This window comes from Phacochoerus africanus, chromosome 3, assembly GCF_016906955.1.
Source record: "Phacochoerus africanus isolate WHEZ1 chromosome 3, ROS_Pafr_v1, whole genome shotgun sequence".
Taxonomy (NCBI): Eukaryota; Metazoa; Chordata; class Mammalia; order Artiodactyla; family Suidae; genus Phacochoerus; species Phacochoerus africanus.
In genome coordinates, this window is record NC_062546.1 from 84,485,649 (window position 1) to 84,513,075 (window position 27,427).

At 34.9% G+C, this 27,427-nt stretch overlaps 1 protein-coding gene across 1 annotated transcript in view; it reads left to right on the forward strand.

Annotated features, from left to right (window-relative positions):
• ACTR3 (actin related protein 3) overlaps positions 1 to 27,427 on the forward strand; it is a 62,243-nt gene that overhangs the window by 12,205 nt on the left and 22,611 nt on the right. Inside the window, exons 2-7 of the mRNA XM_047772086.1 lie at positions 8,324 to 8,379; positions 12,030 to 12,154; positions 16,572 to 16,682; positions 20,066 to 20,161; positions 21,787 to 21,894; positions 27,136 to 27,279. Of these exons, the coding sequence (XP_047628042.1) occupies positions 8,324 to 8,379; positions 12,030 to 12,154; positions 16,572 to 16,682; positions 20,066 to 20,161; positions 21,787 to 21,894; positions 27,136 to 27,279 (640 nt within the window). The remainder of the gene's footprint in view (positions 1 to 8,323; positions 8,380 to 12,029; positions 12,155 to 16,571; positions 16,683 to 20,065; positions 20,162 to 21,786; positions 21,895 to 27,135; positions 27,280 to 27,427) is intronic.

Here is a 27,427-nt window from a genome sequence, read left to right on the forward strand (position 1 = left end):
TCATATTTGTTCTTTTCTGGACTGATTTTTTTTTTTTCCTCAGGTTTTTTTTTTAAATTCACATTCATTTTTGAAATGTGATTTTGGTTTCTTTTTAAAGATTCTATTCCCATTTAGTGGTTCAGTATTAGTAACTTGTTGGAATCTTCAAATAGTTTTTTTTCTGTGATATGTTTTTCAAAGCAAAAACGGAACCACTGTATTGAGTAAGAAAGTACTCTTTGTCATCTATATGCTTTTGATAAGTAAAGATGAATTTGAAGAATTAAAAATATATCCAGCATGAGGGATGCTACTGCTTTTATTCTGCAAGCATAAGACTTTTTTTTTCCCATAAATTAATCTCTTCCTGTAAGAAAGGTGTAGTGAATAATACAACATATACCTCTCCTTATCAGTTATTACCTCTAGAATTTTGTATTTGTTTCCTCTTTTTTTGTTTTTTAAGAATGAAAAAAGCATTATAAATAACTCCTCAAATCCACTTTCCCCCTACCCAGAGGCGTTATAACTGATAAATTAACCATTTCTTAGACGATATTCTTTTTTTTTTTCTGCCATTAATTGCTACTAGGCAACTTTCCCTTTCTTCTAACTCTATTACATTTCCACTGCTATTCTTCTGATCACTTTGATAACTTCAAAAGTGCTTCTGAATCCTCTCTTTTACTGTATTCCTCTCTCAAAGCAATGTCCAACCTTACTAGCCAAAACCACTGTAGATTTTTCCAGGGAGATTTTCTGTATATTTAACTTGCTTCCTTGGACTACAAAGAAGAAATTTAGTTTAGTTTTTCAGAGTATTGTATTGCCCTTATAAGTTCATAAACTTAGATTGGATAGCCTAGCCTTTTTTCTTTTTCTTTTTCTTTTTTTTTGTCTTTTTAGGGCTGCACCCTCAGCATATGGAATTTCCCAGGCTAGGGGTCGGGATCGAATTGGAGCTGTAGCCACAGGCCTATATACCACAGCCACAGCAATGCCAGATCCAAGCCGCGTCTGTGACTTAAATCACAACTCACAGCAGCGCCAGATCCTTAACCCACCAAGCGAGAATCAGGGATTGAACTTGTGTCCTCATGGATACTAATCAGATTTGTTTCCACTGAGCCATGATGGGAACTCCCTAGCCTTGCCTTTTCCACTTTATGGTCTCATTTTAAAAACCATTTCTACATGTCTTCCTTATTTTTTTGTGTTTTGGTTGCCCTGTGGCATATGGAGTTCCCCGGCAGAGATCAGATCCAAGCCAGAGTTGCGACCTATGCATCATTGCCAGATTCTTAACCCACTGTGCTGGGAATCAAATCTGCATCCCAGTACACCAGAGACACCTCTGATCCCATTGTGCTACACCGGGAACTCCATGACACTTTCTTTCTAGTATAGAAAAGCATAAAGAAGTGAAAAAGATGTATGATTTCACTGCCCAGATAACCCAATGACATGTTTCACATTAAAGTAATATATATATATGTCTGTCTATGTATGAATTATTTCTGAAATACATTAGTAATTGACTCTTGGGATAGCACCTGGGTGGCTAGGAGATAGGTCTGGTAGGGTAACTTAATTTAGTACATTTTAGGTGTTAGGGAAACAAACAGTTTACTCGAGTGTTTCTTTTTTTACTTATAACTTTAATCATGAGCTAATGTTACTTATTCAAAAATTATTTTAAAAATAATTATGTGCATTTAAGATAACAGTATAAATTTGAAAAACAAAATTCTCCCTTCTTTCCATCCTGCTCTCTGTAGATAGCCAGAATTTACTATTTCTTGTGTAGACTTGCAGAATAGAAAGTACATACATATATTCTAGAATGGAATTGTTCTTGATTTGTAGTTTTATTTCTACTCTACATGTAAATATTAATTGTTGGCATAAAAATATTTGATATTGAAGTATTAGGGTATTCACAAAATGTAATTTCCCTGCTAAGAACTGACATTTAAAAAGGAGTTGGTTTGAAAGTAGTTTTGAGATATTTCAAAGTGATAAAATAGAATTAATTATTAAAAATATATACACATATGCATACACAGAAACACATACACCATTTATTAAGGAATAGCAAATTGGAAGGTATTAGGACTCTACTGATTTTGCCTGGGAATCATAATATGAAAATCAAATGAGGGACTTGCATTGTGGTGCAGTGGGTTAAAAATTCAGCATTGTTGCTGCAGTAACTCAGGTCCCTGCTGTGGTGCAGGTTGGATCCCTGACCTGGGAACTTGCACATGCTGTGGAACGTGGTGTGGCCAGCAACAACAAAAAAATCAAATGTATCCAGAAGGACTGATGAAAATGGAAAATTTGAAAAGCATTTGTGAGGAAAGAAAGGATTAGGATAACCTAAGACGAAAACAATAATGAAAAGAAGGATGAGCATTTATATTTTGTATATGCTAGGATGTATGTTTTCTGTTCCTAACTATAATTAATCAAGGCTTTATAAGAGTAATTCTTTCTCCTTTACACATAACAGAGTGTATTGCAGGAATTGAGGATTATAATAGTGAATTATGGATATTTGGATCAGTCTGGGAAGGTAAATAGGGATCAGATCTTGTATAGCATGTTGAGGAGTGGTCTTCAGTAAAATTCACTGAGGTATTCTAAAAAGTAGAGCTTTGATTTTTCTACTGTTAAACCATGCTTAGATTCCTGGGCTAAAAGGTCCAACTAAGTTATAATGTATTATCCTCTTTGTGTGTTGTAGTTGTTAAGGATTTTTATGTTTATGATCATGGATATTGGTCTACCGTTTTCTTTATTTGGAATGTCTTTATCTGATTTTGATATTAGAATTATGCTGTCTTTGTGAAAAGATTTGTCATAGATTTCCTCCTCTATGTTCTATAAAAGCTTATATAAAATTAGTGTTTAAATTTCTTCTTTAAATGTGCAAATATACCATTGTCCTGGACTCTGGCTCCATCTCTGTCCCTGAGCATGCTTATCTTCAGTGCTTAGCAGACTCCTTTCTCCCTCCATTGAATTGAGACTTTTTTATACTTTTTTCTTTTTCAACCCTTTTGGATGTGCCCTCTAGATGTGGAAGTTCCTGGGCCAGGAATCAAACCCAGACCATAGCAGTAACCAGGGTCACAGCATTGACAATGCTGAATCTTTAACCTGCTGAGCCACCACCGAACTCCCCCGTAAATTTTTTATATCTGATATTGTATTTTTCAGTTCTGTACTTTCCATTTGTTCTCTTTATAGTTTTAATGATATTTTATGAGATGATATTTTATGATATGTAAAATAAAATATATGTATCATATATATGTTGTATGTATAAAATATATGATATCATATGATACATGATTTTTTAATTAGTCATTATATGTATATTTTTCTTTATCGTGATAGTTATCAGTGCTTTCAAGTCTATCTGATAATTCTAACATTGGGTTGTTTCATCCTTTCGAATGTCTTTTTCTTGGAGAGTGGGTTACATTTTCCAGAGTCTTCATATGGAATGATTTTGGTTTGTATGACTATACCAAACCTTGTTTATCTGTTTTATTGTTAATGAACCTATGGTTTGCTTCCATTTTGGAGCCATTACAAATAATACTCTTGTGATCGAATAAATGGGTACACATCTTTGTGGACATACCCTTTAATTTTTCTTTGGTATATGTCTAGAAGTAGTTGCTGGGTCATATGGTAAGTGAATGTTTAAGTGTTTTCCAAAGTGGCCATATTACTTACAAATGATTTTGATTATTTTGTATCATTCCAACTAGGAATGTATAAAAGTTACTACAGTGTGCTTTTAATTTTTTTTACGCTATGAAGTTGAGCATCTTTTCATTTATTGTCATTTGTATTTCTTTTTCTTTGAATCGTTAATGTCTTTTGCCTTTCTTTCTTCCTTCCCTCCTGTTTCTCTCCTTTGTTGTCATTACCTTCTAGATATCCTTCTATGTTAAGATGAGCAACTGTCTCTGAGTGCAGATAATTTTTCTCTTTTGGTCATTTTTCTTTTAGCTACTTCAGGTATGTTTTAAATTTTCATATCATTGAGATACCTATCTTTTTAGCATCTAGATTTTGAAGTATAGTTAGAAAGATTCCCCTACTCCAGGGTTATAAAGAAATTTTGCTACATTTCCTTTTAAAACTTATGGTTCATGTTCCCATCCCCCTTTTACTATGAAAATATGTTTAGATTTATACTATTTTAACATGTACAGTATGTACCAAGTTTAATTTTTTTCTCAAGTAGCTGCCAAATTTAGCCTTTTTTTCAAATTGTGTTATTAAAATGTACACAACATAAAATTGACAATTTTAGCCACTTTTAAATATACAGTTTAGTGGCATTAAGTACATTCACAACTGTCACCACCATTCTTCCTCAGAATGTTTTCATCTGTGTGTATATAACAGCAACAACCATACCCCACCCAACATCACTGGCAGGTGCCATCCTACTTTCTGTCTCTATCAATTTGACTGTTTTAAGTACCTCATGTAAGTGGAATCATGTAGTATTTGACCTTTTGTGATTGGTTTATTTCACTTAGCATGATTTCCTAAAAGTTCATTCATAGTGTATGTAGCATGTGTCAGAATTTCCTCTCTTTTGAAGGCTAACTGATACTCCATTGTGTGTATGCGTGTATATACATGTATTACATTCATTTGTCATTGGCCCCTCGGGTTGTTTCCACCTTTTGTCTGTTATGCATAATGTTGTTGTAAACATTGGTGTGAAAAAATCTATTCAAGCCCGTTTTCAATTTTTTTTTAATATACCCAGAAATAACATTGTTGGATCATATAGTAATTTTATGATTAATTTTTTGAGAATTACCATATTGTTTTTTATAGCTGCTGCACCATTTTACATTCCCATTAGCAATGTGCAAGTTTCCAATTTTTCCATATCCTCACCAATATTTTTGTTTGTTTGTTTTTCTGGTAATAGCCATTCTCATGGGTGTGAAGTGGTGTATTATTTTGGTTTTGATTTGAACTTTCTTAATTATTAATAATGTTGAGTATCTTTTCATGTGCTTGTTGAGCTTTCATATATCTCCTTTGAAGAAATATCTTTTCAAGTGCCTTGCCCATTTTATTTTATTTTTGGGTTTTTTTTTTTTAGGGCCGCACCTGGGGCACATGGAGGTGCCCATGCTAGGGGTCTAATCAGAGCTACAGCTTCTGGCCTATACCACAGCCACAGCAACGCCAGATCTGAGCCATGTCTGCGAGCTACACCACAGCTCATGGCAACTCCGGGTCCTTAACCCACTGAGCAAGGCCAGAGATTGAACTTGCAACCTCATGGTTCCTAGTCAGTTTTGTTTCTGCTGTGCCACCACAGGAACTTTGCCTTGCCCATTTTAAAAGTTGGGTTGTTTGTTTACTTTGTTTTTGAGTTGTAAGAGTTCTTTATATATTCTGGATATTAACTCCTTATCAAAAACATGGTTTACAAGCATTTTCTTCCATTTCATTGGTTGCCTTTGCACACTATTGATACTGTCCTTTGGTACACAAAACTTATTAATTTTGATCATGTTCGGTTATCTTTTTGTTGTTGCCTGCTTGTAGTGTGATATCCAAGAAATAATTGTCAGTTTAATATCATAAAACATTATTTATCCCCTTTATTTTCCTCTAAGAGTTTCATAGTTTTAGCTTTTGCATGTAGGCCTATGATCCATTTTGAGTTAAATTTTGTATGTGGTGTAAGATAAAAGTCCAGGTTCATTAATTATTGGATATTCAGTTTTCCTAGCACCATTTCTTAAAAAGATGCTCTCTTTTTCCTGTTTGAATGGTCGTGGCACCCTTATCAAAAATCATTTGACCATATATGGGAAGGTTTACTTTTGGGCTCTGTTCTTTTACATTTGTCCATGTTCCTGTCTGTATGTCAGTGCCATACAACTTTGGTTACTGTAGCTTTGTAATAAGTTTCGAAGTCAAGAAGTGTGAAACCCCTAACTTTGTTCTTTTTTCAAGGTTGTTTTGGCTATTTATAGGCCTTTAAGATTTCATATGACTTAGGGTAGGCTATTTCTGCAAAAAAAGTTGTTGAGATTTTACTGGCAATTGTGTGGTTCTGTAGATCGATTTGAGTAAATAGCTTGAACGTGAGAAAGTTTGTCCCATGTCTGAATCTTACACTAAATGATGTTATCCAAGTGGCAAATTAAAGAAAAATCAAAGCTATTTGACCCTATGTTTAAAACTTACGAGGAGGAAATGTTATCAAAGTATCTGCTAGTTGCCTGAAGGAAGTTTTTCTGAAGGCAATTTAGAAAGCTTTTGGGGTGTGTGTGTGAATATTTGAAATGTAGATTTGTATAATCTGGTTAGGTATTGACTTCTTAAGTTGCTTAATTATATAAATGACTTTTTGAACACCCCCAAAACTTAATAGAAAATTGCAAGGGCTGTGGAAAAATAAAGTGTACTAGCAGAATTTATAAAATCTAAATAGAAATTCACTTTGGAAAAGTAAAGTTAAAAATGGCTTGCTATGTTATTTGGCCAGTATTAGATTTTAAGTCTGAAGAACAGTGTTGTAAATAAGAGAGGAACATATTTGTATGCTTAGAATTTATTTATTTATTCATTTATTTATTTTTGCTTTTTAGGGCTGCACCCACGGCATATGGAGGTTCCCAGGCTAGGGGTCAAATCAGAGCTGTAGCTGCACCACAGCCACAGCAACGCAGGATCAGAACAGGATCCCTATCCCTAACCCTAACCCTAACCCAAAGCCTAACCTCTGACCCACCACAGCTCACATCAACACTGGATCCTTAACCCACTGAGCAAGTCCAGGGAGCGAACCCATGTCTTCATGGATACTAGTCAGATTGGTTTCTGCTGAGCCATGACAGGGAACGCAAGAAATCTTAATATGAAAAAGTTTGTTTTGGAATCTATTTGTATTACTACAAAAATTTAACTTTGCATTTGTCAGTGAAAACCAAGAATTTTTCAGTTTAGGTGAAGTAATTACATCTTTAAATTATAATTTCAAGTGTTGAGGTTATCAAATGCCAATTAATTGTGAGAAAGAAGTTTCCTTGTAGAGAAAAAAAAAAAATTAGAGAAACTCTTCTGTCATCTACTTGTACAGTTTTTTCCCTATGGTGACTCTCAAGAACTTTGAGAGTTCATTGTAAAAATGTCTTAATTATATTAGCCAATACCTTCAATTTTTAGTTTATGTTTAGTTATATGTTCAGTTTATGTTTTCCCCGATTTTTAATGATCTAGTCTATTTGGCACTCTCAGTTCTTGAACTTAATTTTGGGGCTAAAATATACCCCAAAGAGATTTTTTTTCCTCCTTTTTATATTAGAAAAGTATTTCTGCAGATATTAGAATCTAGGAATATCACAGCAGTTTACGTGCCTGCTGTTTTGTAGTGGGTTTGAATGTGGAATAATAGAAAATATTGTTTCTTTCTTTTTAAAACCTGCTCATAGATACTAGGTTTCCGCTCATAACCAAAAAGTGTCTGGCTATCTCATAAGTATAGAACATGCTGTTTGTCAAAACTCAGCTTTTATGTAGTTTCTAATCATTGTTGTTATTGTTATTATTTTGTTATTGTAAGAATACAGGCTGAATCTATTGTGGCAAAACATTTTAAAATTGATAGTTTTTTTAAAATAGTAGTATATTCAAATAGTATGAAATGATGTGCATTAAAAAAACTCGGTACCCTTGTGTGTTACTTACCTAGTTTCCCTTCTCTAGAGGCATCCAAAATACACTCTTCCAGAGATATTCTGTGCTGTACATTCAAATATATTTTATATGTTCTACTCTTTACTTTTATATAAATATTGCATACTTGAACCATTGTTCTGTCCCTTGCTTTGTTCAGTTAACAATACCTTTTGCAAATTGTTCCATATCTATACATTAAGAACTTCAGTCTCTTTTTTAATAGTTGTATAATATTCTGCAGTGTAAATGTAGCATATTTAACAAGTTTTTTTTTTTTTGATGGCTCCTTATTTTCAGTGTTTTGCTGTCATAAGCAAGATTGTTGCATAAGGCCCCATTATATGTTACTTCCTACCTATGTGTATGAGTATCCCTGTAGGATCAATTTCTAAAAGTGGAAATTCTGGTTGAAAGCTGTGAATATTTATAATTTTGATATCATTTTGAAAGTAGGGATGTTTAATTGAATTGAAGCTATAGAATTTTGTATATTATTTACCCACAATGGACTCTCATTCTATAACAAATGGATATCTAAGATTTAAATTTATAATTGCTAAGATGTTAGTGAAATCCTTATAAAATTCTTTTTGTTTTTCAGGTATACCAAACTAGGTTATGCTGGAAATACAGAACCACAGTTTATCATCCCTTCCTGTAAGTATTTCCTTTAAGCCACAAATAAGCTTATTTAATATCTTTTTCTTAATAAAGTACAAGAAAGTACAAGAAGTATTTCTGATACTCTCTAAGATTTAATCCTTTAAAAACCTGGTTTGCCAAGTTCTAAGTGTGGCCTCATTTCCATACCTCTGACAATTCATTTCAGTTCTCTCTTTAGCTCTTCATCTACCAAATCTACCAAATATCTTTTTTAAAGACAAAAGTGAATGAGTTGATAATTAAACAGTTTTCTGCTTTGAGGATATTGCTGTTAACAATGTGTGTGTATAACTGTTAAGTAATGCATCCCTGTTCATACTCCTACCATGACTCCTACAGTGGTTTGTGGATATGATTATTGTTTGCAGGACTTGAGCTTGTTGACATCCCTGACAAGAGCCTATGTTTCAAAATAAGGATGGCATTTCATCTTTAGAGATGCTCACTTCAGCTGTTTTCTGATACTTTATGACCATACTTACCTACATGGTTTCTGTTCTGTATTATTTTTTTGTTAACTTCACTTTACTTTTTTTTTGCTTTTTAGGTCTGCACCCAAGGCATATGGAGGTTCCCAGGCTAGTGGTCTAATTGGAGCTACAGCTGCTGACCTATACTAACAGCCACAGCAATGCAGGATCTTAGTCGCGTCTGCCACCTACACTACACCTCACAGCAACGCCAGATCCTTAACCTACTGCCCACTGAGTGAGGCCAGGGATTAAACCGCGAAACCTCATGTTCCTAGCTGGATTCATTTCCCCTGTGCCACGATGGAAATGCCTGTTAATTTTATTTTAGATGACCATCAACTTTCAACAGTTTGTCTTTTAGAAGTTTTTAAATAATATTCTCACATTTGGTTTGTCAGTGCTCCTATTTGCTAGCCCAGGTTATGTGTCTGGTCCTTGACGGACATATTTTTGCACTCCTTACTTTCCAATTCACCTTTTGTACATTATATAGTAATGCCTCTGATCTACTGGACCTTCTGCCTACTTTAGCATATCAAATGACAAATCTTTTGCCCCATTGCTTGGTGGTGCTAACTCCTAGACAGTTTAATTTTGGAATTGTCACGTGTTTTGTTCTGTAGTTTGTGTGATTGAATATTTTTGTGTATCCTTACTAATTTATGAATATAGGAAGGAATTGGAAACATAAGCATACAGAGAATATTGAAAGCAGCTTAGGATCAAAAAATCTGTGAAGCTGAGAACAAGGTAGAAATTACTAAAAATTTAGTCTAAATTGGGCACTTATTGGATATGGACAGATCAATTGTTTTGTCATGGACAGGTCAATCATTTTGTCATTATATGTAGCAAGAACAAAATTGAATGTGTGAAATATGTGTAAAAATTGTCTCTAAAAGGGGAGCTATTATGTATTTTTTCCACTCTAGAAAAAAATCTGTTTGACTTTTGGTACCTTGCTGCACCACAGGCATGTAGAAGTTCCCAGGGCCAGGAATTTTTACAGCAGTGACCTGAGCTGCTGCAGTAACAATACCTGATCCTTAACCCACTTGACTTTTATACTTCTGAATACTTTTGGTGTACTTTCCTAGAGACTGATTATCTAAGAAACTAGGCTTAATCTAATTCTTTATTACCTAGAATGATTTTTAGGTAACACTGATGAAATAGTTAATTCATATGAATATACTAGTCTTAATTTAATAGTACTACTGTCTTTTTCCTTATTATCTACACTGAGGGACAGGTTTGCTTTTCTTTGCTTCTGCCACGCCTTTATATATAAATAGTATATTGATAGTTGGTTGCCTGAGATTTTGATTTCAAATATTGGCTCTTGCTGACTAAAATAGAAGTACTTTGTGGACTAGTATTTGACATTACTTATATTTTAGTTTGGTATTAGACTATTGTGTATGCTTGTATTAGTTTCCCAAGGCTGCCATAGCAAAGTACCAACTGGGTGACTTAAAACAACAGAAACTTAGAGTCCTGGAAGCTAGAAGTCCAAAATAAAGGTGTCAGCAGGGCCGAGATCTTGCTGACAGCTCTAGGGGAAAATTTTTCTTGCCTCTCGGAGCTTCCACTATGCTGACAATCCTTGACTTTCTTTGGCTTGAATATGCATCACTCCAGTAACATGACTGTCCCTGGTGTATGTTTACATTGTTTTTCTTCTGTGTGTGGCTATGTCCAAATTTCCTTTTTTTAAAAAATAACAACACCATTTATTGGATTAGGACTCACCCTAACAACTTTAACTTGGAAGACTCAAATTCCAGCAGTTCTCTTGTGGCGCAGTGGATTCAGGATCCGGCATTGTCACTGCAGCAGCTTGGGTTACTGCTGTGGTGCAGGTTCAGTTCCTGGCCCAGGAACTTCCACATGCCATAGGCATGGTTCTCCCCCCTCACCAAAAAAAAAAAAAAAAAAAGATCCTGTTTCCAAATAAGATGAAATAGGATAGAAATATAAAGAAAGCTTTTTTTTTTTTTAAATTCCCTATGCAACCTCCCTGTTTTTATTTATTACTATTTTTCAGGGGTTTTTGGTTTATTTGTGCTTTTTCTGATCATCCGTAAGCGTATGTTGACTTGGTGGGATTACAATTCCTTTCTTTGCTTTTTTATACTTGATGCCTTGTTTCTCAATGGAAGTAGAGATTTTGTGTTAAATGAATTTTGTCATAGGTTTCTTTTCTTTCTTTCTTTTTTTTTTTTGTGGTCTTTTTGTCTTTCAAAGCCTGCACTTGTGGCATATGGAGATTTCACAGGCTAGGGGTCTAATTGGAGCCGTAGCCACCAGCCTACGCCACAGCCATGGCAACGCCAGATCTGAGCCATGTATGTGACCTACACCATAGCTCAGGGCAACGGCATATCGTTAACCCACTAAGCAGGGCCAGGGATCGAACCCGCAACCCCATGGTTCCTAGTCGGATTTGTTTCCAATGCACTGCCACAGGAACTCCCCTTTCTTTCTTTCTTGTCTTTTTTTTCTGCTTTTTAGGGCCATACCTGCGGCATATGGAGGTTTCCAGGTTAGGGGTCCAGTCAGGTACAGCTGCTGGCCTACACATAGCCATAGCAACACCAGACACGAGCTGAATCTGGGACCTACACCACAGCTCACAGCAGCGCCAGATCCTTAACCCACTGAGCAAGACCAGAGATTGAACCTGCAGCCTCATGGTTCCTAGTTGGATTTGTTTTCATTGCACCACGACGGGAACTCCATGTCATAGGTTTCTTATGACTTCTTTGCTTTAGTTGGACAGTTTTTTTTTGTTTTTGGCTTTTTAGGGTTGCACCTGTGGCATATGGAGGTTCCTAGGCCAGGAGTCAACTTGGAGCTATATCTGCCAGCCTACAGCACAGCCACAGCAATGCCGGATCCGAGCCGTGTCTGCAACCTATACCACAGCTCAAGGCAATGCCGGATCCTTAACCCACTGAGCAAGGCCAGGGATCAATCCCACCACCTCATGGTTTCTAGTCGGATTTGTTTCCACTGCGCCATGACGGGAACTCCTTGGGTTTGACAATTTGAATATACTAGATGGTGTTTTATTTAATAACATTTTATTATGGAAGAAATACAAGTGAAAAATTTGTCTCACTTGGAAACAGTAAGTTTTTGACATGTATACATAACTTTATTTTAAAGGTATTGCTATTAAGGAGTCCGCAAAAGTGGGTGATCAAGCTCAAAGGAGGGTGATGAAAGGTGTTGATGACCTAGACTTCTTCATTGGTGATGAAGCAATAGAAAAACCTACATATGCAACAAAGGTATATTTTTATGATTTGTGTAAATAAATCATTTTCTTCCAGAAAGTTATTTTGTTCAGTAATTGTGCCATCTGGAGTTTCACTCTATTACAGGCCTAATACCTTTAACTTCTTCACAGTAGAAGTTAACCGTACTGTTTTTTCCCTCAAGAGGAAGATTTCAGTATTTACTTTTCTGATCAGAATCATCAGTGTAATTGTCATTCTCTTGCCTCCACATTGCCATATCTAGAAAAATTTCCCTCCTGTCTTTATTCAAACTCATACTTTTCCTCCTCTTTTGACGCTTAAGTCACTTGGAAGTACCTCTCTCTTTTCTTCTTTTTTTATTTTTCCTTTTCTTATTTGTTCTCTATCCTTTTTCCTCCCTCTCCCTTTTTATTGAGGTATAAATTTATGTACTATAAAATAGGTAAGTCTTAGTAATACAGTGTAGGTTAGAAATTTTTGTGAATGTAATCATTAAGTTTCAGAATTTAGAACAAATCTAGTAACTCAGTTGCTTTCTGTCTGTCTGCTCCCTCGGTCACTGCCCTCACTTGAACTAAAAGGGGAACACTGTTCTGACCCTCATTACCTTATTTTTAGAAATGGACTTGGCCTAATTTACACATTTCTTCCTTCGTACCTCTTTTCTTCCCTTCTCATAACTTATTTATTTATTTTTTTTATTTTTTTTTTTGTCGTTGTTGTTGCTATTTCTTGGGCCGCACCCGCAGCATATGGAGGTTCCCAGGCCAGGGGTCAAATCGGAGCTGTAGCCACCGGCCTACGCCAGAGCCACAGCAACTCGGGATCCGAGCCGCATCTGCAACGTACACCACAGCTCACGGCAATGCCGGATCGTTAACCCACTGAGCAAGGGCAGGGATTGAACCCGCAACCTCATGGTTCCTAGTCGGATTCGTTAACCACTGCGCCACAACGGGAACTCCACTTATTTATTAATGAACAATGTTTATCATGTGTAAACAGCTTTACTAAGTGCTGAGAATATAGTGGTAAATAAGAAAAAAATGCCTGCTACATTTCAAGCTTGTTGTCCTGTGGTGGAAAGGAAGCCATTAAAAAAAATTACTATGAGTGTTTTGTGCTTATACAAACATTTGGCTCTTGGAGTTTAGAAACAAGAGCTGGAGACACATAGTTGGAAAGTATTAGTTACCTCTGGAAAGGATGAGGTTCCCTAGGGGTAGGCCGAGGACAGAGTCTGATCAATGTACCATTTAGGGTTGAATGAAGGTGGAAAGCCTGCAAAGGAGACTGAGAAGGCATGGTTAGATGGGTTAAAGAGGAAGCAGTGATAAGCAGTGTGGGATGCTGCTGTCATGTAAGCCAGAGCCCATACATTATTTGCTCTCTTTAGCTGCATGGATATCATTTGTAACCTTAGTAAGAATAATTTTAGAAGAGTTGTAAGGCTAGATTAAAAGTAGGTGGGGAGTTCCCGTCGTGGCGCAGTGGTTAACGAATCCGACTAGGAACCATGAGGTTGCGGGTTCGGTCCCTGCCCTTGCTCAGTGGTATAACGATCCGGCGTTGCCGTGAGCTGTGGTTTAGGTCGCAGACGCGGCTCGGATCCTGCGTTGCTGTGGCTCTGACGTAGGTCAGTCGCTACAGCTCCGATTCGACCCCTAGCCTGGGAACCTCCAGATGCTGCGGAAGCGGCCCAAAGAAATAGCAAAAAAAAAAAAAAGACAAAAAAAAAGTAGGTGGGATTATGAATGGCCAGGAAAGTAGTCAGGAAAAAATGACAATAGTATTCAGTGAGGATTGGCTTTGATTGGGAAGGAGAGAGATGAAGAGACAAGTTGTGGGCTTAAAGTGGAAGAGATGTTTAAATGCTCATATGAAAGAACCATTAGAAAAAGATATTAAAGTAACCGGAAGGATAGAGTATAGGTCTCAGAGAAAGCTAGAGAGATAGAATCCAGAGAACAGATGATCTAAATGATATATATAGGATCCCTTAAATTATAAAAAAGCGAGAAAGAAAAGAGAGGTGAGTATGGAATCTGTTTTATAAATTTGTTAAAGGAACTTGGAGTCCTGACTCTTGGCTCCTCCTTCCACTCTGAAATACACCACAGCCACAGCAACGTGGGATCTGAGCCTCATGTGACGTACACCACAGGTCACGACACTACCAGATCCTTGACCCACTGAGTGAGATCAGGGATTGAACCCTTTGTCCTCATGGATACTAGTCAGACTTGTTTCTGCTGCGCCACAACAGGAACTCCTGGACTATTCTCTTTATTTGTTACTGTTTATTTTTTTTCCTACTGTTAATGGTTCTTCCTCTTTTGCCCACTACTCACATGTCAGTATTTCCCAGGTACTGTTCTTGATTCTCTTTTCTTTTTTCTTTTCCTTTTTATTTTTAAGGCTGCACTTGCAGCACTGGTAAGTTCCTGGCGCAAGGATTGAATCTGAGCAGCAGCTGCTGGGCCACACAGCTGCCACAAACCAGATCCTTTAATCCCTGTGTTTGAATGAGGATTGCACTCATGCCACCACAGCTACCTGAGCCACTGCAGTTAGATTCTTAACCCACTGTGCTACAGCGAGAACTCCTCTCTTGTTTCTTTATTAAAGACTTCTTATGGGTGATCTCATCCACACCTTCATATACAACCACAGCCAAACCAATTCCTTGACCCTGTTTACAACTACCTACTGTCCAGCTACCTGGCTCTTGAATTTAATAGGTCAAAACAAAATTTATTATATATACCCCACTCTTACTTATTCCAAGACAAGATAAAACACAACTTTTGTGTCTTGATCCTTTCCGTCATGACTTTATAGCTAGAAACCTATTGGTATCTTTTGAGTTTTTCCTCATAGTGACCGAAATCTTGAATCTGGCCTGGTGTCATTTATACTACAATTGGGCTCTTATTCTCGCTTACTTGGTTCTTTTAAGATTCATTTTAGCTGTTCCAATGCTACTGTAATAGTCTTCTTAAAAATCAAAGCTATTCCTTTTATGCTTTGTATAAAAATTTGTAATGATGCTTCATTTCTTATAGAATAAAACCCAAATACAGGGAAGTAAGTTTTTGAGAATTTGGTCCCCTTCATCTACAATAGTTCTCTCTGCCTACACCCTTTCCCCAACCCTTTTGTCACACACCATTTTCATTGGTAACTGTTTGTGTATTATGCAGTATTTGTCTTTGTTATTTTTTTCTATTCTCTATTTACATTGTCTTCTCCCACCTCACACCCAAACAAAATTAACAAGGTTGCTCCTTTCAGACCCAGCTTAGATATGACCTCTTTAGTCACACAGGAATAGGAGCCTTTCTGTTTTTCCTCAGAAGCCGAGTTGATCATCTTGTCCTAAGTACTTTATTTCTTCATACAGAATTCTAATCTTTTGCTTAGTTATATGTGTTGTGAAACTGTTTTATTATAGAGATTTGCAAACTTTTTCTGTGCCTTCAGTGTCTAAGTAAGATTTTTTTAGTGTCACTTAGACTGAAAGAAATAACAGTTCTGTTATGTATGTAGCACCGTAGTAGTTGCTTGAAAAAAAAAAATATAGGACACTTATTTGGAAAGAAAATATTTTTAATTGTAAATAATCTCAGAGACTCTTAGGATGCATTGTGTCTGTGGGGTACTTTACAGTTTTTCATACCTGGAATCAGATTGCCCATCACCGTACTCATTTCTTACATTACATAGGTTTTTAGGGGGAGGTATTTAGTTTTTATCCTGGTGACCTCTGCCAATCCAGCTTCTCAAGGAAGTGATGTTACTGAAAGGAATTTAGTATGCTCTGATGTTGAAACTGAGCTACTTTAAACTAGTAGATATGCAGTGTTGAACTAATTTTGAGTATCAGCAAATTTCCCTGGAAAATTTAAAATATTTGTGTCTTTGTGAATTTGCTGTAGTACCCTGGGGCTCAGTTTTAGAAGCATGATTCTATTCAAATATATATGATTTTGCTTATAAAATTTTATTTCCTTAATTTACGATTATTTTGCTATATACTTATCAACTGTGTTTTATATATTAGGCATACAACAAATATTTGTGAAAGAGCTAATAAATTAAAACTTAAGGAAACTGTTATAACCTGTAATTTTCATATGCTAAATTTTAGTGGATTACATTTCCCATTATTACAAAATTTTCAGAAATCCAGAAAGATTGGTATAATGACCTTCCGTCTAGATTGAACAATTTTTAACATTTTTACATGTTTGCATTATGATTTTTAATGGAAGCATCTGAAAATGTGTTGTAGAAATAATTCCCTTTTTCTCAGTAGTTAAGTATGCATCTTCTAATGATCTGTGTGTCATTATCACACCTAAGGAATGCTATCCTTATCTAATATTCCCAGTTTATTTTGATATTAACATAGATTTAATTTATGTTTTGTTTTTTGTTTTCATAGTGGCCAATCCGCCATGGTATAGTTGAAGATTGGGACTTGATGGAAAGGTTTATGGAGCAAGTGATCTTTAAATATTTAAGGGCAGAACCTGAAGACCATTATTTTCTTTTGGTACGTATAAATTACAATTTCACTGAGGAAGTTTTTTTTTTTAATTTTTAATTACAGTTGATTTATAATGTCCCAATTTCTGCTGTACAGCAAAGTAACCCAGTCATACATATGTATTCATTCCCTTATATTATTCACTAAGGAGGTTTTTGAAGGAACTTAATGAGAATGTTTTCATCACATTTGTACTCACTAGAGTGCATACATTATTATTTATTAAATTGTCATGTTGTTATAAAACTGTATCATCTTTTCTTTTTTACCTGACAGTAAGTAAGTTTCAGGGAAAAATGTTTAAAACATGGAACTTAACTTTTTTTTTTTTACGTAAGTAATCTGATTATTATTTCATTTGTAATTCTTGGTAACAAAACACCATATAATTTAATTTTCAAACTTTTTTCTTATTTTTACCAAAGCAATGCCTGTTCATAGCTGTAAAAACCAAGTGCTGTAAGATTTAAAAATAAATAAATAAATAAATAAAAGCTCAAAGCACTCTTCCTTCCCCACCTTTCCCTACCCTCGAATCCTTGATTCCCCAAGAGGCAAACACTAAAGAGGTTTTCCTGATAGTTATCTCACATTTTTCTTCTATTTTTTAATTTGATTTTCTAAAACATTGAATATTATCTATTAACTGCCTAGTAGGAAAGATAAGTATTTTGTGCTTTTCCTTTTATTCCCTCACCTTAACACAAAATCTTTGTCTTCTCCCTCTTTCTGTGATATAGTTATAATTTGGGGTTAAATCAATATTTTATATTTGTTTTATTATGGTAATTGTGAATATTGTTTATGGTTAGGCTATAAAGTTGAAAGACCTTTGTAATGAACACCCCGTATGTCTACAACTTAGACTCGGCAATTACTTTTATTGGAATTGTTTTTATAACATCCTGTCTCTTGGTTGTACTCTATCACTTATCTATCTTATTTATTTATTTATTTAAATTTTTAATTTTTGGCTTCATCTATGACATGTGAAAGTTCCTGGGCCAGGGATTGAACCTGTGCCACAGCAGTGACAATGTTGGATCTTTAACTGCTAGGCAACCAGAGAACTCGGACTCCATCTTATTTTTTTAAAATCACTTCAAGATGAGTTGTAGATGAAATCGTTTCACCCCTAAATTCTTTAGCAAACCTCTGACCAGCTGGTGTTTATTACTGTTTACAGTTTTTTCTGTTATATGAAATTTACGTTCTGTAAAATACACACATCTTAACCCTACCATTTTATGGGTATGGACTAGGCGTTGGCAAACTTTCTGTAAAGCTGGTAGCAATTATTTTTGTCTCTGTGGACCATGTGTTCTTTGTTGCAGCTGCTTAGCTCTGCTGTAGCAGGAAAGTATCCTTAGGTAGTACTTAAATGAGTGGCTGTGGCTATGTTCCAATAAAACCATATTTATAGAAACAAGTGGTGGATCAGATTTGGCCTGCAGAATGCATGATGTAGTTTGCCCATCCCCTGACTTTGACATACATATACGGATGTGTAACCTAAACCCTGCTCAGGATATAGAACATTATTATTAATTGGGGAAGTCATCTCATGCCCTTTTCTAGTTAATCCCGGCTATGCCATGGAGACAACCCCTATTATGATTTTTCCCTGCGCAGATGTTACACTTATATTTGAGTTTCATATAAATGGAAGAAATTGTGTAAGATGTGCTCTTTGTTAAGACTTCACTCACCATTATCTTGAGATTCATCTTTCTTGTCACATATACAAGTAATTCACTGCTCTTTGCTGGGTTGTATTCCATTGTATGAATATGCCTCACTGTCCATTTTCCTATCGGTGATCACCTGGACTGTTTGATGCTTTTGACTGTGGTGAATATTTTGGGTATTGTGACATTCTTATACAAGTCTTTTTGTGGATGCGTTTTCATTTCTCTTGTGTAAATACCTAGAAATGGAATTGCTGTGTCATAGGGTAGATGCAGAATTGATTTTATAGGAAACCTTCAAAATTTTCCAAGGGGTTGTACCTTTTTGCACACCCACCAACAATGTGTTACTGATTTTGGTACACTACATTCTATCCAACAAGTGGTGGTGTGCCATTCTTTTTATTTTTAGCCATTCTGGTAGGTGTGCAAGCTTTCTCATTTTGGTTTTAATTTGCATTTTTCTGGTGACTCATAATGTTGAATACTTGTTCATGTGCTTATTAGCTGTTTGTTTATTTTCCTTGTGAGGTCTTCTGATTATATTTTATTTTGTATAGAATTTCTCTTTTTCCTGGTGCTTATAATTTAACTGTCTTCATTTTTTAGTTTGCTTAATTTTGTGTGTACCTATCACTAAATTATTGCCAAACTCTTGAACATAATTAGAAAATTCTCCTAAATAAGTTTAAACACATCAGGTAGTTTAGAAGGTAAAGGTTTTATGTACAGAAAAAGAGTATTTCTAGTTAGTTTTTTAAAAAAAATTATTGAAATGTCTTTTAAATTTTTAAAAAATGATTTACTTTTCAATGAATTTAAGTTTTATCTGTCTTTCCTTTTGTAATTTGTGCTCTTTAAATTTAAGAAATCATTCTTTATGTCAAGGTCAGAAAACTAATTCTGTATTTCTAAAGTTTAAAGTTTTGCCTTTCAAGTTTAAATATTTGAGATAATGAAAAGGACTGGTTAATTGAATAAGGCTTATAAGACTCAGATATCTTACTTAGTTTCAAGCGTTAGTAATTTAAATGATTTAGATATTCCTGAAGTATAGATGAAATATAAAGTCCAGGATTGTGAGCGCTGTTTCTTAGGTCCTTTCTTGGCTCATTAGCATGTGTTCTGGCCTAGACTTAACCCACCAGTTTCTAAGTGATGTTCACAGTCACGTAGCTTAAGAGAACTTTGTAAACATCTCCATTTTATACTCTAGTAGTTGTATAACTTACTGATATTTTCCAGAGAGGTATGCCATAAATTTGTAGAATCTTGGCTTACTTACTGTAGTTGTAGACAGACCAGGTACACCCTGCTAAAAACATTACACAGATGAGGGTTATTCCAGTAGCAGGTACCATTGGTGTATTTGCCTGGAGGTCTGTCATTATCACATTTGCAGGGTGATTTGTCAGGATCTCCTCCTTCTCCCTCTTCCTTTCTCAGTGTTAAGTCGTTATGAGTAATATGACATAGGAATTGTTTCTTTTCTTTTTTCATGTGAATAACCATATTGTTTTCATATATGTATAGATCTGTTTGAATTCTTTAAAGTTTTTCTTTGGTCTCTGTGTCTGTATTTCTGAGTTTAATGACTGTTAAATACAGTGTTTGAAATAAATTATTTCTCACTTAAAATTGTCTGTAACGTTATCAAAATAATTTGATATTGTCTATTTAAAATGTTATTCAATTTAATAGACTGAACCTCCACTGAATACTCCAGAAAACAGGGAATATACTGCTGAAATAATGTTTGAGTCCTTCAATGTTCCAGGCTTATACATTGCTGTACAGGTAAGCAAGTTTATAAGTCAGGATGAGCTTGACTCTTAAATTTTAATCTGGTTGAATTTACAGTTAAAATATGTGTATATTTTTCTTAACTTAAAAGCATATTGTAGTTCTCTATGGAATGGGTAGTTAGAAAGCATAGTAGAGGAGGGGAGCTGTTTAGTCAGCAAAAGAGAAATATTAAAGGAAGTAAGCTAATGGGTTTTAGATAATTCAAAGCTTTTTATAGGATGGAAAAAAGGGAACTAGTATTTATTGAGAGTTTATGTCAAGAACTTTATGTACACATTCATTTACCTTTGTAACATTCCTGGTATCCTTTTTGAGAGTTTATGTCAAGAACTTTATGTATACATTAATTTGCCCTTGTAACATTCATTGTGTCCTTTTTCCACAGCCTGTTTTGTTGCTATTGTTGTTTGTTTTTTTGTTGTTGCACCTGTGCCATGGGATCGAACCTGTGTCATAGTAGCACCCTGGGCTGCTGCAGTGACAACACCAGGTCCTTAACCCACTGCACTATAAGGGAACTCCATAGCCTGTTTTGAATGCCTTATTACCACGATGTAGGCCTGACCACCATCTCCTTTGTGCTGCTCTTTATCCTGTATATCATAAATCCCTGTAGTATTTAATTGCACTTCATTTGTGTATATATCTGTATGGAACAGCTTTTCTCCCACTTCTCAGAATTAGAGCTTACTGCTTACTTGTCTTTTAACCCTGTAGCAAATATGATACCTGGCATACCACAAAATCTTAATAAGTAATAAACTATTATGTGGTTCTGTTAGCCCAGAATGATTATGGTGTGATCCTGTGTTAAAATAGAAGGATGGCCTAGATATCTTTCTAGGTCCTTTTCAGTTGCTATATTGCAAGTAGGTAAAACGAAGCCAGCTGAGCTCTGGTTTCTTTTTTAATTATTAGTAATTTATCTTGTTTGAGGCTGGGATTTGTATGAAATTTAGTTTTTTTAGAATGAACTAGTAGTGTTACTTTCTTAATTCCAAACTTTTTTAATAAAGAGAATTGTACCTTATTGCCTGTGCCAGGATTTTTTTGTAGAAAAATATTATTTCATTAACTTTGTTTTACTAATTAAGTCATAGTATTTGGAAGTGTACAGTGGCCTTTTCTGTGGTTAAATATCTTGTTACATATTCCTAAAGACATGCTACACTTAGAAAATTTGGAGCTAATCTTAATAATAGTGATACTTGTCTATGTATTAATTAACTGATGGTGGTTCTTATGTGCTTCTCTACTTTCACCTTATATGTGGTTTGTTACAGGCCAGCCCACTTAAACGTAGTTGAAGTCCTGTACTGTATTTTTTCATGTTAGTAAGACTATCTCATGTTTTCCACCTTGTTTTGACTGTAGGGGGGAAATGGCCTTCATTAAAATATGAAAAATATATAAATATGCCCCTAAAAACTAATATAAGACTGTAAGTTGCCTTAATAATATGCAGGATGTGAACAACTTTATTGCATAATATAAATTAACTTTGTATTTTCAGAGAAACTACATTTAAAATCGTATAAAGTACTCCAGTAAAAGATTTTTTTTCCTATTAACTCTTTGTTTTTATTTTTTGCCTGTCTTATTTTTATTTGTTCAAGGCCGTTCTTGCCTTAGCTGCATCTTGGACCTCCAGACAAGTAGGAGAACGGACGTTGACTGGTACGGTAATAGACAGCGGAGACGGTGTCACTCATGTCATCCCAGTGGTAAGGATATTTTATAATTACTGAACAGGATACCAAGTAACACATCTGGCAAAATTAGATTTTATGAATTAATGCCACTTTTAAAAACTTTAAATATTATACTGAAAAATTTTCTCTAGTTTGGCCATTTGTTCAGCTATAATTGTATTTTGCTTGAATTATTATTAGAATTTTGTAAACAAATTACAAAATGATTTTTTTTTGTTTTTTTTTGCTATGGGTTTATACTACAGTTAGAAAATTGTTAGAAGTGGTTTCTGATTCATAGTTAAGAAATGATAAATTAGAGTATCTGGAATGGGAATATATTATGCTTTCTTTTTTTAAACATGAAACTCAGTTTTCCAGTTTTCATGTGTGTGTGTGTACGTGCATGCATATGTTAGCCACTTGATAGTTTTTATTATCCTTAATTAACAGATTTCATACTGGTGCATAGGTTAATTGTTAAATAGTAGTTAGTTGAAAGTATGTGATCATTAATGACTTTTGGGGAATTATATTTTTGAATTAAAAAGCTCAAGTTGTGATTGTGCTTTATGGCTTGAATTTAATCAAGCGCGTTAAGAAAAATGTATTAGATTGGATTATTTGTTATAGATAGCATTTTTCTGCCAAGGCTTTTCTGCTTCCAATTCTTAATGACAAATTAGATTTTTTTATTGTGCCTAATAGATTCAAAATGACTACTCACATTCATACTCATCATTATTAGGTGTATATATATAGAAAGGTTTATCTTTTAAAATAATTTTTTTAATATTTAATATCACATAAGGAATGAAATTATTTTGAACTTTATTCATTACTCTTACTCCTATTTTTAATGCACCAGGCAACCTCTGTTGAGAATTACATCCTTAGAGTAACTACTTTTGGATTAGATGTCATTAATTCACTCTCCCAATGTCATAATAGTTTTAGTAATAACCACCCCCTTTTAAAAATAACGGCTTTCTTGAGATGTAATTCACATGCTGTGCAATTTATTCATTTAGAAAGCAATTTGGTGGGTTTTTTTTTCGGTATATTCACATGGTAGATCCATTGCTATAGTCAATTTTATAACATGTTTATCACTCTAAAAAGAAACCCTATGTCTTTTAGTGTTCACTCTCCCCCAATAACAGCTCCTTGCAACCACTAATCTACTTTCTGTCTCTGTAGATTTACCTGTTAAGTGGAGTAGTATACTCTTTTGTGACTGGCGTCTTTCACATAGCCCAGTGTTTTTAAGATTTTCACATTGTAGCATGTATTCATTTCTTATTTTTTGCCAAATAATGTTTCACCCTATGTTAGTCCACATTTTATTTTATTGACATTGGGGGATACTTTAATATCTTGGAAATTAGGATGTGTCCCATATTTTGATGGCTTTTTATAATTTAGTTGGCATATTTTTCTTTCTTAGTGCTACTATATTCTTTTCCTTTTTTTTTTCTTTTTTCTTTTTTGGCTGCCCCATGGCATGTGGGGTTCCCAGGCCAGGAATCAGATCCCAGTTACAGTTGTGACCTAAGCTGCCGCAACTGCTGTAACACCGGATCCCTCACCCACTATGCCAGGCCAGGGATTGAACCTGCAGCAGGTTCTCAGGAGACTGGGACTCCTCCCCTTTTTTCAAAATGGCAGTAATAATCCCAGTAGTGCCCAATGTCATAACATTGCTTTGAGGATTAAGTGCATACATGTATATTGCTTAGCGATACTAACAATTCTTATATTTTTCATTTAAAATTCTCATTTAAATCTCAAAATCTATGATATAGATTATATTGTGCTTTGAGGACCTCAGTTTACTCATTTATAAAATGCAAATATGTGAGAGTTGCTTGAGGTTGCCAAATAATTGGTCATAGGACTAGGATTGATCTGGTTCTGTTTGACTGCAGTCTTACCATCTATACAACTAAGCAGTAATTTCATTATCTTGATAATATTAGAATAGGAATTCGCAAAAAGGATTTAGCAAATTGAAGAAGAAAGAATGAGTTTTAGTAAGAATTTTAAGAATTAGGTATTCTTGTTATTTTTCCTGCTTTTTTGAATTAATGGAGTGTTTTTTATAATTTCATTTTATCTGCTTTATTGACTTCTTAGCTGTGCTATGTATTTGTTATTGTCATTTGGTTTGGGGGGGTTGCTCTAGGGTTTATAATAAACATCCGTAGCTTATCACAATCTAACTACAAATAATACTGTACCTTTTAATAAATAAGAATGATACGAGAGCATACTTTCGTTCTAGTCTGTACTACCATTGTCCTTTATTTTGCTCCTACATGTTATAAACTCAGTAGTACATTATTAATTTTTTTCATTGTAATTAGTATATTAGTTTTTCTAGGGCTGTTGTAACAACGTACTACAGAATGAGTGTTTGAAACAATAGAAAATTATTAACTTTTTCGCAGATATGGAGACCAAAAAGTCTAAGCTCAAGGGGTTTGCCAGGTTGGGTTTTTTCTGAGTCCTCTCATTGGCTTATAGACAGCCTTAATCTACATGTGTCTTCTCATGGTCTTTCCTCTGTGTCTATCCTAATCTCTTTCTCTTTTCAGAACATGAGTCATATCAGATTAGAGCCCACTCTAATATTTTAACTTAAATTCCCTCTTTAAAGACTGTCTTCAAATAAAGACACATTCTGAGGCATTAGGGGTTAGCATTTGAACATAAGAATTTTGGAAGGGGAGGGACATGTTAGTCCATAACAAATAGTCATCTTTAAAAGAGATTTTAAAAAAGAGATAAAATTCTTTTGTATTTATTCACATACCATTTCCCTTTCTTTGGAAGACCCAAATTTCCATCCAGCATTGTTATTATTATTATTATCATTATCAGTGTTATTATTATTATTATTATTATTTTCTGCCTTTATGTTGGGACTGTTGTGCCCACTCTTTTCCAGAGGTTCTTTCTCTGGCTCTGATGGTTTCCTTACATGAATGAACTAGTCAGTTAAGGTGTTACTCTCTTCATTTCTTATAATTCTAGTCTCCTGGCTACGAAATCTTTCAGCTTATGTACATCCTTTGAAAAAGTCTTGATTTTGCCTTAATTTTTAAAAGATGTTTTTACTTGGTATATAGAATTTTAGGTTGACAGATTTTTCATTTTAGTTATTTTTCAAATGTGGCTCTATTATCTTGTAGGTTATTACATTGTTTCTGAAAATAAGCTTACTGTCATTCCTTTGTTCCTTTCAATATAATGTTTCCTTTTTTTGTTTTGATTTTATTTTCATTTTTTAATTTTTTTTTTACTTTTAGTGCCACACCCACATGGAGGTTCCCAGGAAAGGGGTCAAATTGGTGCTATAGCTGCCAGCCTACGCCACAGCCACAGCAACGCCAGGTCCTAGCCACATCTGCGACCTATACCACAGCTCATGGCAATGCTGGATCCTTAACCCACTGAGCGAGGTCAGGGATCAAACCTGCATCCTCATGGATACTACTAGTCAGATTTGTTTCCACTGAGCCCCAACAGGAACTCCTGAATGTAATGTTTCTTATTTCTGGCTAACTTCAATATTTTCTCTCTATATATTTCTGGTCCACTAGTGTTCAGCCCTTTGATTGTGATATACCTAAAGGTAGTTTTCTTCATTTCCTCTCCTTGGGGTTTATTGAGCTTCTTGGATTTATGGATTTGTAGTTTTCATCATTTCTAAAAAGTTTTTATCTTTTTTTTTTCACATGTCTTTTTACCTTTCTTTCCTCTTTAGGGTCTTCAGCTATATGTATATTAAGCTGCTTGAAGATGTCTCATAGTTTTATGATGTTCTGTTCAATTTTTTCTAATGTTTTTTTCTTTTCATTTTGAATAGTTCTTATTTCTCTTTTTATTGTCTAATCTACTGTAATCACATTTGATGTATTTTTTATTTCAATTATTCTTCTCCTTAGAGAAGTTCTTTTTGGGTCTTATAAAAAGGCCGTCTTTCATTTCTCTCTTCTTCATGTTTCCATTGATATTCTTGCTCATATGAAGTATATGGTAACTTTTTAATGTCCTTGTCTACTAATTCTGTTATCTTTGATTTTTCTCTTTATCCTTCTATAAATTGATTTTTCTCCTGGTCAGGGGTTATGTATTCACATTGTTAGGAACTAGGTTATTGGTCTCCTTTAAATATTTTAAGATTTTTTTCCTGGGACACAGTTAAGTTCCTAGGAGTCAGTTCGAATCTTTTAGGATCTCCTTTTAAACATTCTTAATCACATCCCGAACAATCTTTTTGCTTTAGCCTGTTTTGTCTCCATTACAGAGAGGCAGTAGTCTTCTGAGACTTGACTCGTTGTGCTATTTGAGGTCTTTAAACTCTGGCTAGTAATGGTAGTATAAACTATTCCTGTCTGTGTGTGAGCTTTGGGACTCTTGTGCCCACTCTTTTCCAGAGGTTCTTTCTCAGGCTCTGATGGTTTCCTCACATGAATGAACTAGTCAGTTAAGGTGTTACTCTCTTCAGATGTCCAGAGCTCTCTGTGTAGCTCTTTCCTCGTTAGTAGTCTGACTTGCAAACTGTAGCTGCTCTGACCTCCCTGAAATCTACATTCTGTATCCTTAATTTAATGAGCACACTAGACTCTGGGTTCTCCTTCACATTATTTCTGCCTGGGAACTCTTCCTAAGCAGGAAGATGGTATGTTCATAGCACTTACCTTGTTTGTTTTCCCTTTTCTTAGGGATCACTGCCCCACTCTGCCTATTGTCAAATATCTGAAAAACCTTTATTTCATTATTTGTCCTGTTTTCTCAATAAAGGTGAGAAGATAAATCCAGTCTCTGATATTTTGTCATTGGCAACATAAGGAAATCCTTAATATTCTTTGTTAATGAAATTTAATTTTGCTACATTAATTTTGTACTTTTGCATTGTGTCAGTAAGTTTATGAATTTGTTTTATAGAATTATTACTTCTGAAATTCACTATTTCTATGTTGTTAAGTCCTTTCAGTCTTGGTTATAAACTCTTAGCAGTGGGAGAATAAATCTAAGTTGCTGGCCATTCTTGTACATAGTATCTATATATAAATCTACTGTAAGTTAACTGTAAGGAATACAGTTGAGGAATAAAGACTGGAAGAATTCTCCTGGGATAAAGCAATACTTGAGAATACAAATACAGTAATCTGAGAAATTGATTTTTAATGATTAAATATTTAGGTTGTATTGATTTAAAAAACATTCAAAGTAAACTTGACACTATTTTTTTTTTCTTCTGTCTAGGCTGAAGGATATGTGATTGGCAGCTGTATTAAGCACATTCCAATCGCAGGACGAGATATAACATATTTTATTCAGCAGTTGCTGAGAGACCGAGAAGTAGGAATTCCTCCAGAGCAATCCTTGGAAACTGCTAAGGCAGTAAAGGTAAAAAATAATGTTAAGAATATAATTCAGGGAGTTCCCGTCACGACTCAGGAGTTAACTAATCCAACTAGGAACCATAAGGTTTGATCTCTGGCCTCTTCGGTGGGTTAAGGATCTGGTGTTCTCATGAGCTGTGGTGTAGGTCGCA